This window comes from Bactrocera oleae, chromosome 3 (assembly GCF_042242935.1).
Source record: "Bactrocera oleae isolate idBacOlea1 chromosome 3, idBacOlea1, whole genome shotgun sequence".
Taxonomy (NCBI): Eukaryota; Metazoa; Arthropoda; class Insecta; order Diptera; family Tephritidae; genus Bactrocera; species Bactrocera oleae.
In genome coordinates, this window is record NC_091537.1 from 43840956 (window position 1) to 43856424 (window position 15469).

General features: G+C 37.0%; 2 protein-coding genes across 2 annotated transcripts; one reads left to right on the forward strand and one right to left on the reverse strand.

Annotated features, from left to right (window-relative positions):
* The first annotated feature begins 1126 nt into the window (after positions 1 to 1126).
* LOC118681007 (zinc finger BED domain-containing protein 5) lies at positions 1127 to 1870 on the forward strand. Its single transcript, XM_036363257.2, has one exon. The coding sequence runs from the start codon at positions 1127 to 1129 to the stop codon at positions 1868 to 1870; it is 744 nt and encodes a 247-aa protein (XP_036219150.2).
* A 2063-nt stretch (positions 1871 to 3933) lies between these two features.
* Positions 3934 to 7037, reverse strand: Ptp36E (protein tyrosine phosphatase 36E). The gene is made up of 2 exons (XM_014242041.3): positions 6868 to 7037; positions 3934 to 6673 (listed from the first exon to the last, which is right to left on the reverse strand). The coding sequence occupies exon 2, from the start codon at positions 6395 to 6397 to the stop codon at positions 4370 to 4372; it is 2028 nt and encodes a 675-aa protein (XP_014097516.2). The 5' UTR covers positions 6398 to 6673; positions 6868 to 7037; the 3' UTR covers positions 3934 to 4369.
* Between the last annotated feature and the right edge of the window lie 8432 nt (positions 7038 to 15469).

The following is a 15469-nucleotide window of genomic DNA, read 5'->3' on the forward strand; positions in this document are numbered from 1 at the left end:
TAATACACTGTGTGGTGCGGGATGAAAGCTAGGTTCCAATCACTAGCTGGATCCCGATCTTTACGCAAAACGTTGAAACCGGCACATCTTGGTTTATTTCCAAATTTCTCTATCAAATAATCAATAAATTTCTGTAAAAATGCCTTCTTATTCCGTATTGAAATACACATATGAAAAACACAAAAAATAAACTTTAGTTTTGGATAGGCGAAGGCATTGTTTAATCCCCTTAAAAAATATAACATATACTAGAGTCATCTCAGATCTGTTTTACTTTTTAAACTCTTCTTTTATGGTATGGAGTATTACTGTGGTATATTCTCAGCAGCATGGTGGCCACTGTATATAGAACTAATTCATCTGCCAGCTAATCTAAAATTGTGTTCCCGTACACCAGCTATACTCTAAGTGTGTTCCGCGGAACCCTAGGGTTCCGTGATACCTCTGTCGGGGTTCCACAAGAATTTAGAAAAAAAAAATCAAAACACCTCTCTCTGGTCGCTGCGCGGCTGCGCAGACTTCGCGACCGCGCGAAGACAAAACGCTATGAACGTTATTTATTTTTTTATTTGTATTTGTACAAACATGTGTTACAATAGCTGGTACAAAATGTCATAAGTTTGGTATCAACAATTTTATACTTATACAACCCGTTCGCTCTAAGTTTGCCGGTCTGTGGAATGCGCGTACCCTCTACCATGTGACAACAAAACTTATAATGTCTCATAGTTTTATCCAAATACATACACAATTTTTGTTGTTACAATTAAATAAAAAATATTTTGTATTATGTTTTACGGATGACGCTACTTTTCGAACGTACTTAAGTTTGCCGCTGGCGATAGATCATACCTAAAACATAATACATTAAAGTATACTTGTGAACGCGCAATTTCTGAATTAGCGCTTGACGATTAGCGTTCGGAGCGATAAGTTACTACCTACTTACAAGCTCGCTAGCGAGAAACTAGTGTTCATTGTTTTACTGCCTGCTGTATTCTGTTGTCTCAGTTTTATCGGTACATTTCTTCACTGTATGTGCTAAATTTAGTCTCTTATACGCAGTAACGATTGTGCATTATTTAAACCCCACTATCCTGACGTGTAACATTATAAATAAAGAAGAATGGAACGTTGGCTTAAAGGTGTTAAACGTGTTGCAACAACATCTTCTAATAACGCTGAATGTTCAAAAGCAGTGCGCGCGGAGAATATAGCAATCACCGATCCAGAAGATGATACCTCGACGTCAAGCTTGACGGTTTCAAAAACGAAAAAAAGGAAGTATGATGAATCTTATATCAGTTTCGGATTTGTTGATTCCAATGGCTCTCCTCTCTGCATGCTCTGTAGTAAACTGCTTCCTAATAGTTCCATGGCACCTGCCAAATTGCGCCGACATTTAGAAACTGTACACCCCGAGTCTAAAGACAAGAATAAAGAATTTTTTGTTCGCAAAAAAGATCAGTTATTAGAAAGTCAAAAAAATATGATGCATGTAACACAAACTTTCAACGAAAAGGCCACGGAGGCATCATATTTAGTTAGCTATCGCATTGCACAAGCAGGTGAAGTGCACACTATCGCTGAGAATTTAATAAAACCATGTGTATTAGACATAACAAAACGTATGCTCGATGAAAAATCTGCAAAGCATCTATCTACTGTTCCGCTATCAAACGATACGGTTTCACGACGAATCCATGATCTGGCAAGCTACGTCAAACAAGAACTAGTTACACGTCTACAAAATACACGATTCGCCTTGCAAATAGACGAGTCGACTGATGTCGCTGGTTTAGCTATTCTGCTGGTTATTGTGAGATATCCATATAAAAGTTCTTTTGAAGAAAATAAATATATTCTTTGAAGAAAATAATCAAGGCGATGACAGGTAAAACAGCAGGAGCAGTGTCACGAATGAAAAATAAAGCACCTAATTGCAGTTCCAGTCATTGTATTCTGCATAGACAAGCACTTGCGAAGAAGCAAATGCCGTCAAATCTAAATTTAGTTATGGATAAAGCTGTAAAACTAATTAATTTTATCAAATCACGACCACTACAATCCCGATTGTTCTCATTATTGTGTGAAGATTATGGCAGCAAACATAAAACACTGCTGCTCCATACAGAAGAATAAAAATTGGTTGTTTCGATTGTCTTTTATGGCGGATATCTTTCAAAAACTTAACGACTAAACTACATATTAACGTCCTTGCCAAGTAGTGAAGTAAATAATAATTAGTCACTGTTACATTTAACTTTTATTATGCTGATTAATAAAGAATACACTTATAAAAACAATTGTTCTATTGTAGGGTTCCATCAAGTATTTTGCTTCCCAAAAGGGTTCCGTCATTAAAAAAGTTTGAGAACCACTGCCGTACACAAACTAGGTCAGTCCGATTGCAAATTAACATGTTGGCAGCTTTTCCCCACTCTCTGACTAGTAGATATACGATATTTTTCAGATTAAGTATAGAAGGAAAAAATATGCGTTTAATTTTTGTTATTATCTTTTTTTAACGCAAAATAATACATATTATATGTATATACTTTTCTCTAATGTGTCATAAATGTAAACACACAAATCTCGAGAAACTGTCATTGTGCAACGTAATTTTTAAAGTATATTTATTCTCTTAAAAAACGCACAATAAATCCATATTTTTGAAGTATTTCAACGTATACATTGTCATTGTACTGTGTTGCACTTTTACAATTTTTATACTCTCGCAACCTGTTGCTACAGAGTATAATAGTTTTGTTCACCTAACGGTTGTTTGTATCACCTAAAACTAATCGAGTTAGATATAGGGTTATATATATATAAATGATCAGGATGAAGAGACGAGTTGAAATCCGGGTGACTGTCTGTCCGTCCGTCCGTCCGTCCGTCCGTGCAAGCTCTAACTTGAGTAAAAATTGAGATATCTTTATGAAACTTGGTAGACATGTTTCTTGGTGCCGTGAGACGGTTGGTATTGCAGATGGGCGTAATCGGACCACTGCCACGCCCACAAAACGCCATTAATCAAAAACAAATAACTTGCCATAACTAAGCTCCGCAATAAGATACAAGACTGTTATTTGGTACACATGATCACATTAGGGAGGGGCATCTGCAGTTAAAACTTTTTTTTTAAAAGTGGGCGTGATCCCGCCTCTAATAGGTTTAATGTGCATATCTCCTAAACCGCTAATGCTATAATAACAAAATTCACTAGAAGCAAATGTTTTTAGCATTTCTATTGACGGTGTGAAAATAGTTGAAATCGGGTGACAACTCCGCCCACTCCCCATATAACGGTACTGTTAAAAACTACTAAAAGCGCGATAAATCCAGCACTAAACACGCCAGAGACATTAAATTTTATCTCTGAGATGGTATAAATTGGCTTTATAGGAACCGCGTTCAAAATTAGTCAGTGGGCGTGGCACAGCCCACTTTTAGGCGAAAACCCATATCTTGAGATCTGCTAAACCGATTTCAACCAAATTCGGTGTATGACGTTCTTTTAATGTTTCTATGTCATAGTGCGAAAATGGGCGAAATCGGACTACAACCACGCTTACTTCCCATGTAACACCATTTTCAATTCCATCTGATTTTTTCACATTCCACTATGCAAATCAGGTAACAATGATTATATCGGGGTAAGACTTTGCGTGAATAATGCAATTAAAGTATGCCACCTTGCGGCCAAAAATTGTCTAAATCGAACCAAAACTGTTCAAACCCCTAAGTACTGAATATATGGACCCCAGTGTATATAGTCGACTTTTTACCGAAAATATTGGTCAACATAGAACAAGGCGGCTAGATCTACAAAGAAATCTCAAACGAGTATACCATTTGACTTTGCGAGAGTATAAAATGTTCGGTTACATCCGAACTTAGCCCTTCCTTACTTGTTGATCTTTAAATCTATTTATCTCGAAAACTATAAGTCTGAGGTGGGTATATGTAAAGAAATCGGAACCGTGCCTAAATTATTGTTACAAAATGTGTTTAATATAAAATGCATGGAAGAAGAAAAATGTGTATATTATACTTTCTTTTCAATTTTAATTGTATGTTATTAACTTAATTAAACTTTTATAAATATGTGTTATATGTGTGAGACCGATGTTTCTACACATCGAAGCCTTTCAACATGCGCTCATACCCAAATTTATTTTAATATGACTAAATAAAATCTATAATTGTTATAGAGGTTTTAAATATTATGGAAGACCATATTTGTATGCATATTTATTAAAATTTTAAATTAAATTTTCTCGTCCAAGTATTTATTGAAGCACATACATATATATATAATACAACTATTAAACCAACTTAACAAGGTATTTGAGTTTCTTTACATTTATTTGGTTTTGTTTAGAAAATGAAGAACGTAATGTAAAACTAAATCATAACAATATTTGTATTCAGTCATATTTTCCACAAGTTGTGGCCGATGTCGTCGGACGGTTTTCACTGCTTGGAACACATCAACTTCTCCGTGTTGAATAACCTGTTCTATACAAGCATTAGCTGCGCAATATACACCAGCTCGGCTTCTTCCATCCGGGGAAACAACACAAACTGGACCGTAATCAACTCTTTGTCTCCAAAGCTCTACCATATTCATAAGGTAAACTAAAGAATTAGTAGAAGTTGGAACTTTATGCCCCATAGGCCAGCATGTAAGTTGAAAAAGCTGAACAGTTTTTGTTGGAGCTTTGACACCTGCCATCATTTCAGTCAATGACACGATTTTTTTATTAATTTTGAATTCCCATTGCTTGATATTGGTATAATTTTTGGATGAAATATTGTGAACCGAAAATACAGGTCCGTATTTTTCTATTTTTGATTTATGTGGCCAAAATGATGGAAAATTCTGAGAATTAACAGGTGGTTGGCATAGCACTACAACAACAGAACATTCATGGTCGTAAATAAGAGACCAAAATTCTCCTAATGTGTGTTTTAGTGGCCATTCTGTTACTATGTATTCCCTTGGCTTAGTATATCCATCTACAAAAACAGAATTAATGTAGTCTGTAAAAGCATTTCCTTGGAAAGACGTTAAGTACGGTCTAAAATTGTCCGGAGGAACACAAAGCACATCACGATTTTTGTCTCTGTTGTCAGCTCTATGACCACCAGCACAATCTCCTATTGAAAATCGAGGAGTCTGCTTACAGATTTGACCATATTCCACTTGATATTCATTCATTTTTGTTAAATGATTACGACGGGCTTTTACCTTTAGGCGGTCAGATAATTCCGATACAGGGAACCATGTTTTCCCACATATCTCATGTTCTTCGAGAGTATCATATATAAATTTATATTGTTCTACATTTTCAACAAGACCTTTCCTAGATTGACGCAACTTCTTTAAATAACCGAATACACTGAAGCATTCTTCTTCTTCAGCTAACTCAAGATTAGCATCAATGGATAAATATACACCGGATCTTCCTCCACCGTCGCTACAGTGAACTAACATTGGTCCTTTAATATCATCACCTTTAATAATATTACCAACCACCAAACGCACTCGCCGCCTAAATTCCAAAAGCGCATTTGAAAAAGGGCATGAATGAGAATACCACTCTGTATAATGGAATTGCAGTATAAGACGTTCATTAACAATTTCCTTGAGTTCGTTGACTTTATACAAATGAAAAGTTCTGATGTGAAAATTAGCTAGCTGTTCCTCATGTACAATGTTTATATGTATATCACCATACGTTTCATGTATTTCCATATTTGGAGGCCAATACTGAACACACATTACCTTGGCGAAATCAAACGTTTTAGTAAGCATTATTATGGCACTAATATTCTCTTGCCATACCATTTGCCAGAACGCATTTACTGTTTCTTCAACTGGACCTTGTGAAACAATATAAGCATTTGGTTTTAAAAGACTGTCAACATAAGAAGCATTTATGTAATCTGAATCTGGAACTGCTGATTTCTTTTTTAGTACAACGCGGTTGTAATCATAAGGAATGCATTTTGAATTCTGATTTTTATTTTGATTATTCTTTCTTAATGCATGTCTGCACATATTTGTTTCTACTCTAGTGGCTGTTTGGAACTCTAATTTATAAAGCACTGGAAATTTACGTCGCAAATCACACAGCTTGAGAAAATGTGCTTTACTTATTGGAAAATGAGGTATAGTTTTTGATAAAGAGTTGTTCTCATCTCTTGCCTCCAATCTAATTTTCTCAAAAGAAAGCAGTCCACTATTCAGCATACTAAGCTTAATGGTGTTTGGTATTGATACAAAATTAGTTTTATGTATATCCACTTCAGCGTAATTCGAAGATTTAGATCTACGCTTTTGAGAGTTTACCCTCGAAGTATGCGATTTATCTTTCGAATTTGGCATTACGATTTTTAATTACAGGGAGACCTCTTAAATACTTTTTATTCTCGTACTTTGCTACATTATCATATTTATAAAATCAATGCTCAGTATCATTACGCCGCATCTCCACAGGCAATGTACGTTGCTAACCATCTGTGTAATACATTGCTTGTGTGAGCATTTGCTATCATTCTCGAATGTCGTCGGGTGGATAAGTTCATGAACCGTTTAAAAATTTCATGAGGATTACACAAATTTTTGTGGAGAACGAAAATGGTAGATTTTTCCTTTTATATACTGGAAACATAAGATTTCATATTCTAAGTCTTAAATAATACTTGCATAAAGTTTATTTACCAATTCAATGAATAAATATGAGCAATTATCCACAATTATCATTAAAATATTAACTATACATATACATTCATATGTATGTATTTATATAATTACTATTTTATATGTTTTGTTAAAATTTAAGTTTTGAATATTACCTTGCTAAATTGCAGTTTGCACAACAAAACATAAAACCCGAGCCATTAGCATCTCATCTTAGTTGGCGTCATGCGATCGAATCTATGTATATATTTGCTGCCATTTAAAAATTTGTGTGGAATTGAAAACAACTGTGTCAAACCACCAAAATGACAGTTCATTACCATATATTTAGACATCAATTGCTAAACATTGGCAATGTGCTATCTCTATTGGCAATATTGCTAGCAATTCGGCTTTCTAGCAAACTTAAATTAAGTGTGAAGATGCCCCGTAATCGATAGTTTTCAAAATCCATAATACCCCGTCTTCGCAACCAATAATTAGCTACTACTAATTACCAAATATATTTGTATTATATAATTTGTGTAATATCTTATGTTACTGTGTGGAGAAAGCATGTTGACCCGTAAGCTTTAGTTGAATTTAATTCAAGAGGATGTATACTTTACGACTTTAGTATACCGTACCAGGCTTTTGGGGATTAAATGGGTATGGTCGGATAGAGAAGATCCTCCAGATCAAGAATATATAATATATAGATATCCCCGAATTGAAAAAATTAACAAAAACAAAAAGATTATACCGCGAATAAAGAATTCCCAACCGTGTGATGCGTTATGTAAAATCTTTTAGTATTTCTCTTCTCTTTATAAATCCTGGGGAAAGAAGGAAGAAATTAGTTCGAAGCGAAAGAACTATGCGAACCCCGTCAAAGCAAAAAGTAGTTTGGCGCTTGTTTTTTTTTTTCACTGTTTGTTTCTTGTATTAGAAAAGCTAATTACGATTGAAAATTATTTGTGCATTATGTAATATTAAATAAATGAGTAAAAGCTATTTATGGTAGTAATGTGTTAGTGGATATAATAGCTGGCTTCGATTCGCCATTGCACTGCTGGCTTGTGCTGTCTTATCCAAAAAGCAACAACAAAGTTATCGAGTAGAATCCGTAAAAGAGAGTATGGGGATACCTTATCAAAATGATATAGCCACCATCTTCAGTGCTACCAAGTTTCATTTTGTATATTTAGAATCGTTTTACTATTGTGAATGGTTCCAATGACAAATTAAAATTAAAATTTTTTGTTTTTTCTTGTATTTTTAAAACTTAAGACTTAAAATCAATTTAGTAATGTATTGAAAACAAAAATAAAGTCTTACTGCAACATTTTTGAAAGTAAAAACAAAAGAATTTATCCACTAAGAAGGAATCATAACACTATTACTCATGTGCCACAAGTGCTAATGGGTTGTTTGAGTATCTGGTATAGTTTGTACGATTCGCTTAGGGAATCGAACACAACTAATATTGAATAATATAATATAAGTGTAATTCATTATAAATCAAGAAATTGCATACTCTAATATGTGAATTTTTGGACTTAAAAAGCGAATATCTTGAAAACTATAATCTTAATCAGGAGAATACCCTATCCACCCACTTTATCCCCGAATTCGGGGGATGATATAAGTTAACACCAGCAATCGCGCAACCGATTAATTTCCGAAAATTGCTGAATATGCGTGAACAGATATTACAACATCAACAAAAACGTATCGATTGCATGATATTTCATTCCCACTAAATTGCTGACAATGCGTCTGCAAACTTATTAATGATACCTTGAGTCATATTACATCAACGGACTTGGGAGTCACGTGGCAACAAGTGCTAGTGTTTAGAGAAGTCACGCATTTAGGCATAGGCGCCGCAAAAACCAAATTTGGTAATCAGTCCCAACAATTATTGTAGTTATTAATTAGTTGGCGCATTCTTCATAGTTAAAAGAATTATAATTAACCGCTATCTTGGTCATATATTTCCTATACCAGATGGTCGGTCCATTGTATTTTTTGAGCTAATTGACGCTCACGCTCACTAACATTTGTTTTGGTTGTGCATTACCTGGAGGGATGTATGGTAGTACGCGCAGTGCATCCTGGATAACGCTAAATGACGTGGAACCTTCATGGCCTGTGAAAACTCCTAACTGACCTCGGATTCGACTCGGACTATGATAGCGGGACTGAAGTTTTTGGATTGGTTGAACCCTGGGCTGTAGGTCGAGATATTGTGTCACCGAAGTATGTGAAAGTGACATCCTTGAGAAATGGCGGGTAAATGCCGATGCTGTCTCTGTCCCTCTAAAACCCTGGCATGCCTCGGAGTACGTTCCTCTTCCGTCATCATTAAGTTGATGTGGTAGGTATAGGTTGAAAGGACTCCCTTTTAACGCTCTTGGCTCTGAACGCATTGCTCTATAAGGGCGTGCGTCAAACCTCGCATTGGCCTCTTAACAGAGACAACTTTGGCACCATTAAAGGCGACTAAATTCTGAGATTAGGATAGCGGCTCTGAGTGGGACCCAGACATGAGTAACGTAAACAAAAATATCGAAACGGATGTGGATGGAAGTAGATCGGAACCGAGCTTAAAATCGGATAATGTCTCGGGTGGGTCACGGCTTGGAGTGACAGAACCGTCCTCCACAAAAAACAGCAGGAAAACCTCCATTTCGAAAGCGCGGCTACCAGCTAGGGACGCAAAGCCAGTCAGCAGCAGCTTGCTGGCCTTCGGACCCAAAGTACGGCAGAGGTTTTAGATATGCCCCTACCTAGGTGGTTGGTATGTCCATTCCACACTACCAATCGGTACTGAAAAATGCCTGACATTTTCGGGGCGCTGACCAACGCATAGATTTGATCCGCTGTGCTTTTGAGAACCGTGGGGTAAGGCTGTCATCAGCAGGTACCCACGTTAAACACACCGGCAGTTGTACTCAGAAAAAAAATTTACTTGCTACGGTAGCAGGCAGACTGTTCAGGTTACTGAGCAGCAGCTTAGCGACGTCGAAGATGGCGGATTAGTCGGCTCGAGTAAGTCCCAATGAACGGTTAAGCGACAGAGGTCGTATGAGGAAGAATCCTTCCTCGGTAAAAGGCCTCGCACGGAAGCAGCACCAAGGTTTAGCGAAATCCCTAAACACGCTGACTCAATAGAAATTGGGGTGTGCGATCGTAGTAGTGAAGATGGAGCCATCTCTCACTAGGAGTGGAAGCGGGTCATGGCGGCTATATCCGCTCTTTTCATGAAGGATGTGGATGGAAGTAGATCGGAACCGAGCTTAAAATCGGATAATGTCTCGGGTGGGTCACGGCTTGGAGTGACAGAACCGTCCTCCACAAAAAACAGCAGGAAAACCTCCATTTCGAAAGCGCGGCTACCAGCTAGGGACGCAAAGCCAGTCAGCAGCAGCTTGCTGGCCTTCGGACCCAAAGTACGGCAGAGGTTTTAGATATGCCCCTACCTAGGTGGTTGGTATGTCCATTCCACACTACCAATCGGTACTGAAAAATGCCTGACATTTTCGGGGCGCTGACCAACGCATAGATTTGATCCGCTGTGCTTTTGAGAACCGTGGGGTAAGGCTGTCATCAGCAGGTACCCACGTTAAACACACCGGCAGTTGTACTCAGAAAAAAAATTTACTTGCTACGGTAGCAGGCAGACTGTTCAGGTTACTGAGCAGCAGCTTAGCGACGTCGAAGATGGCGGATTAGTCGGCTCGAGTAAGTCCCAATGAACGGTTAAGCGACAGAGGTCGTATGAGGAAGAATCCTTCCTCGGTAAAAGGCCTCGCACGGAAGCAGCACCAAGGTTTAGCGAAATCCCTAAACACGCTGACTCAATAGAAATTGGGGTGTGCGATCGTAGTAGTGAAGATGGAGCCATCTCTCACTAGGAGTGGAAGCGGGTCATGGCGGCTATATCCGCTCTTTTCATGAAGGTGGTCAAGGTAAACACCGGGACACTTCCATGGTGTGAAAGTGCGGGTCGGCACCACGAGATTCAAAAGATGGTCATGTGAGCCGATAAACCGTCGACCTCTCTGTATAAGAAAAATAGGTCTGGAAAAGAGCTAGACTAGAGGCTTTGGCGAAGGTGAATCCTCCACTGCACCCTCTGTATCGCGCGGCTGTCTCTCTTTAGAACCCTTCATCCCTGAGGAGATAAAGGAGATGTTGCATTGTAATCCGTCTCTTCCAACTCTCGCCTGGCGCAAGACAGACATATATTTGGACTTGTTCTCTTTGGACGCAGAGTGCGTTGATCCTTCAGATTAATCTCCAGAACGCGAAGGCATCCGCTAATATTTTGTTTGATCTCGGCAGGGACAAAGCCGATGTCGTCCGTACCCAGTATTTTGTCGATGTTATTGTCATTAATTGAACATCAATAATGTCTTCTTTGGCCACAGCTTTTGAGCAATGTTCCAAATTATAGTGACGTCGGAACATCTCATTCCGTATATTCATGATTTCTACCTTTGCCATCTGAGGGCACCACTCAGGATATCAAAATAAAACACATGCAAAACTAACAAACAAAAAAAAAGCACTCAAACCGGACGTGAAACTAAAAAGAGTTTATTCTTATCACAGTTCCAGTAGTACTGTAAATAAAGCAACATGCAGCGAACACATTTCATATCTATCAGCAGCAGATAACAATAGGTTAATTCAGCACAAAATTTACTCAATTTCTCCGAACGGAATGTTCCCATCATGTATCACGGGCAGCAACTTAACATTATTACAAAATCTATCTACTATTGGGTATTCAATTACAACATAAATGCATTTCGTATCTTGAAATATCTTATTTTAATTATTTAATTTATATTATATTTATAATACAAAGTAAAAGGAGCACTAGCTTCTGAGACTTTCAGCTCGCAGCTTTAATTATAAAGGCCTTAAATAATAAAAATGATATCTTTCGTGTAAAAATTATTTACAGACAATATGTTCTTATGCAATAAAAATTATATGTCATACATAAATTTAGGGGCATTCGTTTAGCAGATGGAATATAAATAAAGTCGACGAGTTGCAATATGTGCAGGGTGGAATTCTGTTTCCATTTAATACCATCAGAGTGCGTTAATGACGCATGATCAAGACGAAGGCGAACAAAGGCCTTGATATCATGGCAGAGCCCTGAGGGTGTTTAAACAGCTTTATTCCCGTCTGGATTGCAGATGGCGTAATGGTGTTGCACATTTTTCAAAGCATTAACGTTTTTGCTGTGAAGCAATTAAACGAATTATATCCCTTTTTTCGATATAGTCGAAGACAATCAATGGCTGTTTTACAGTCAGTTTGGCGTTCTGATCGGCCCATTCATTTCTGGTAATGCCAGCGTGTCCAGGGATCCACATAATTTTTATGTTTATATTACCAATTAGTATGTTTCTAATTTGCGAAATGATGTAGGACTTGTTGGATGCATTTAGAAGAGCTGAGATTTTTGACATGCTATCTGTGCATATTAACGTTTTTATACTCTCGCAACTTGTTGCTACAGAGTATAATAGTTTTGTTGTTTTGATTGTTTGTATCACCTAAAACTAATCGAGTTAGATATAGAGTTATATATCTATAAATGATCAGGATGAAGAGACGAAGTCCGGGTGACTGTCTGTCCGTCCGTCCGTCCGTGCAAGCTGTAACTTGAGTAATAATTGAGATATCTATATGAAACTTGGTACACATGTTTCTTGGTACCGTAAGACGGTTGGTATTGTAGATGGGCGAAATCAGACCACTGCCACGCCCACAAAACGGCATTAATCAAAAACAAATAAATTGTCATAACTAAGCTCCGCAATAAGATACAAGACTGTTATTTGGTACACAGGATCACATTAAGGAGGGGCATCTGTAGTTAAATTTTTTTTTTTTTAAAGTGGGTGGGGTCCCGGCCTTATTAGGTTTAATGTGCATATCTCCCTCCTAAACTGCTAAAGCTATAATATCAAAATTTACTGGAAGCAAATGTTTTAAGCACCTCTACCTACAGTGTGAAAATGGTTGTAATCGGGTGACACCCCCGTTTCCAACCTGCATAGTGTTGTACAATGAGTTCTTTGAAAAAAACTTTGGTATTCCTTGAAGTTAGTATTCTTTTTTTGATGTTTTAGAAGTTGTAGCTCGAACGAAGTTTTTTTAAGTAACCATGAAGGGTCAAATGAAATAGATTTTGTATGGAAGAAATATTGGAGTTTATTTCATCAGTCCATTTGGCTTTTATTATACCATAAAGGTTGCTATTGCACAATAGTAGTTTTGGAATAAGTTTTTGCGAAGTAGGCGTTAAACTTTCATCGATAAATGGGAGTAAAGCATCCGTTAAGATAAACTTTATTGGTGATGTTAGAAATTCTTGAAACTTTCTTTTGATAGCTGCATGATATGGTGTAAAGATTTTCTTTATATTGCTTTTTGCACAATTGCCGTAGATAGGGAGACCATAATCTATCTTAGATAAAATTAAGGCTCTTGTAATATTGAGAAGAGATGTAATATGCATTAAACAATATTTTAATTATAAATAGTTAGTTATAATATATTAAGCCTAGAAGCTAGTTGCATACGAAATGTGAACAATGGTCCTTAAAAGTAAGTCTCTTATCGAAAATTAATCCAAGAAATTTAAGTCTATTAGTATTTACAATGTTTACATTATTATATGTACAGTAGTTTGAACTTATTACATTTGTGTTCTCATTTGTTGATAGAGAAACTCGCACCTGAACAATAGCGTGTCCAATTTGACATTTCAGTTAGAATGTTTAAGAAAGTGTGTTTTACATTATTTAGATTGTTTTGTTTGGCGAAAAGCTGCACATCATCCGCACAGATAATGTGCGAGATGGGCTTGTGTTTAGAAATTATTTCGTTAAATGCGATTACAAATAGTATAACAGATAATAGTGAAACTGCGGGATCCCGTTATACATATTGTACGTATTTGAGAAAGTTTTATTGATTTTGGCCGTGATCTTACGATTAGCTAGGAAAGACTTAACAAAATTAAATATTTCACCAATTTGCCACTTCTCAAGCTGTCGTAAGATAACGTGCGAATCGGCTCTGTCGAAAGCTTTTTCGAAATCTAAACTAAGAGTTGATACGTGATTTCTTTTCGATAAGGCAGTTTTGGCGAAGTCTTCGAAATAAAGTGAAGCATCTATAGTGCCTTGACCTTTCTTAAATGCCACTTGGTTTGGAATGAGAAGGTTGTTTTTTATTGCGAATTCTGAGATTTATTTTAATAGAATATTTTTTAATACTTTTAGTCGAAAATTGGGCCATTCGGGCTATTGATACAATTAATGTTAACTTGCGAATAGGAGCCTGAGAGCATTTTTATGTCCGCCCACAGTTTATTGAGAGTTGATAGTGATAGCTTCGGTAAGTTTTTGTAGGAAAGTCCTCTTAGCTGATAGTGAGAGAGAGATAGAAAAGTGAACAGAGGTTTTAAATTTTTGGTAATCGTGGCTATTTTTTTATTTATATTAACGACAGGGGGATGTGCAGCAGAATGACTTCAGAAATTTGGGCTACTCCGAACCTCTGTGGGACAAGGGGATTGATATGTGAGTTATAATGGGAAGATGTTCACCGTTATATTGATCACTTAAGGTTTGACTGTTTAGTTTGGTAGTGCATTCGGAACCCCAAAGAGGACTCCTGGTATTGAAATCGCCAAGTATAATTGCGGGTGTTTGAATAGATCCGATTATTTTGCGAAGTTCTTTGATGTTGAAGTTTTGATGTGGTGGGATATAAACTGTTGATAGTTAATATAAATCCAATATATCTTTTTTTTATTAAGTTAGCAACTCTTTGCTTGCTAGTAAGATTTTGTGTTAAGTTGCAGAAATAGGCAGCGCGATGTCTGGTACATTTGAGGATTGTTGTTTTATGAATAATTTCAGGTCAGTGTAATTGTTGTAGAAATCGTTCATATTCCATTGCAGAAATTTGAATATTTCTTAGCAATATGAGAAAAAAGAAAAATGTGGAAGAAGATAGTATTCGGAGTTTTTAATAGAATGTGTGTGGGGATTGGTCGGGGGGGAGATGATGAGCGGTGGGGAATCACGTTTGTCATTTTTTTGCTTGTAATTTCTTTTGTAATAGAGGCGAAAGAAGAGTTTGTGGTTGTGGAGGGTAATTGTTCTTTGTATAACCTTAATGCTCTCGCATTGAAAACTTTTTTCTGTTTTTATTTTTAAAATATTTTTGAATATTGAAGGTATTTAGGACAAGAGCGTGAAGAGGAAGGATGATCGCCTGAGCAATTTGCATAAAAGGTGCGGCTGCATGGCGAGGGGGATGAGGTGGGAAATTTTATGTGTCGAACGTTGGGTTGTTGTTGCAGCGTTTAGTTGTGTGGCCTAGAAGCTGGCAACTGTTGAACATCATGGGGTTTGGGAAGCCATAAGACTTCGTTTTTTCGAGAAGTTGGTAGAGATCAAATGAAAGGACATAAAATATCTTTGTTGTTGGAAATGGTTCAGCAATTTTCCGGTTTTTAACAAGTAAAAGTAGATTACCATCACTCAATTCACAGCAAACTTAGCAACCTTTTTTAATTTGGGGTTCTGAAAATAAAGATTTTTCCTTTTGGGGTCTATAGGAAAGTAAAGCAAACTTATTTTATCCGAGATTAAGAGGCCCTGGGGCCATAGTAAACAAAATATGCGCCAATACACATTGTTTTTGTGTACACTAGCAAAGCGAGTAACCGTG

What these genes read in the sequence shown, in the direction of transcription:
- LOC118681007 (XM_036363257.2), top strand. Translation starts at nt 1,127, where the DNA reads ATGGAACGTTGGCTTAAAGGTGTTAAACGTGTTGCAACAACATCTTCT.
- Ptp36E (XM_014242041.3), bottom strand. Translation starts at nt 6,397, where the DNA reads ATGCCAAATTCGAAAGATAAATCGCATACTTCGAGGGTAAACTCTCAA.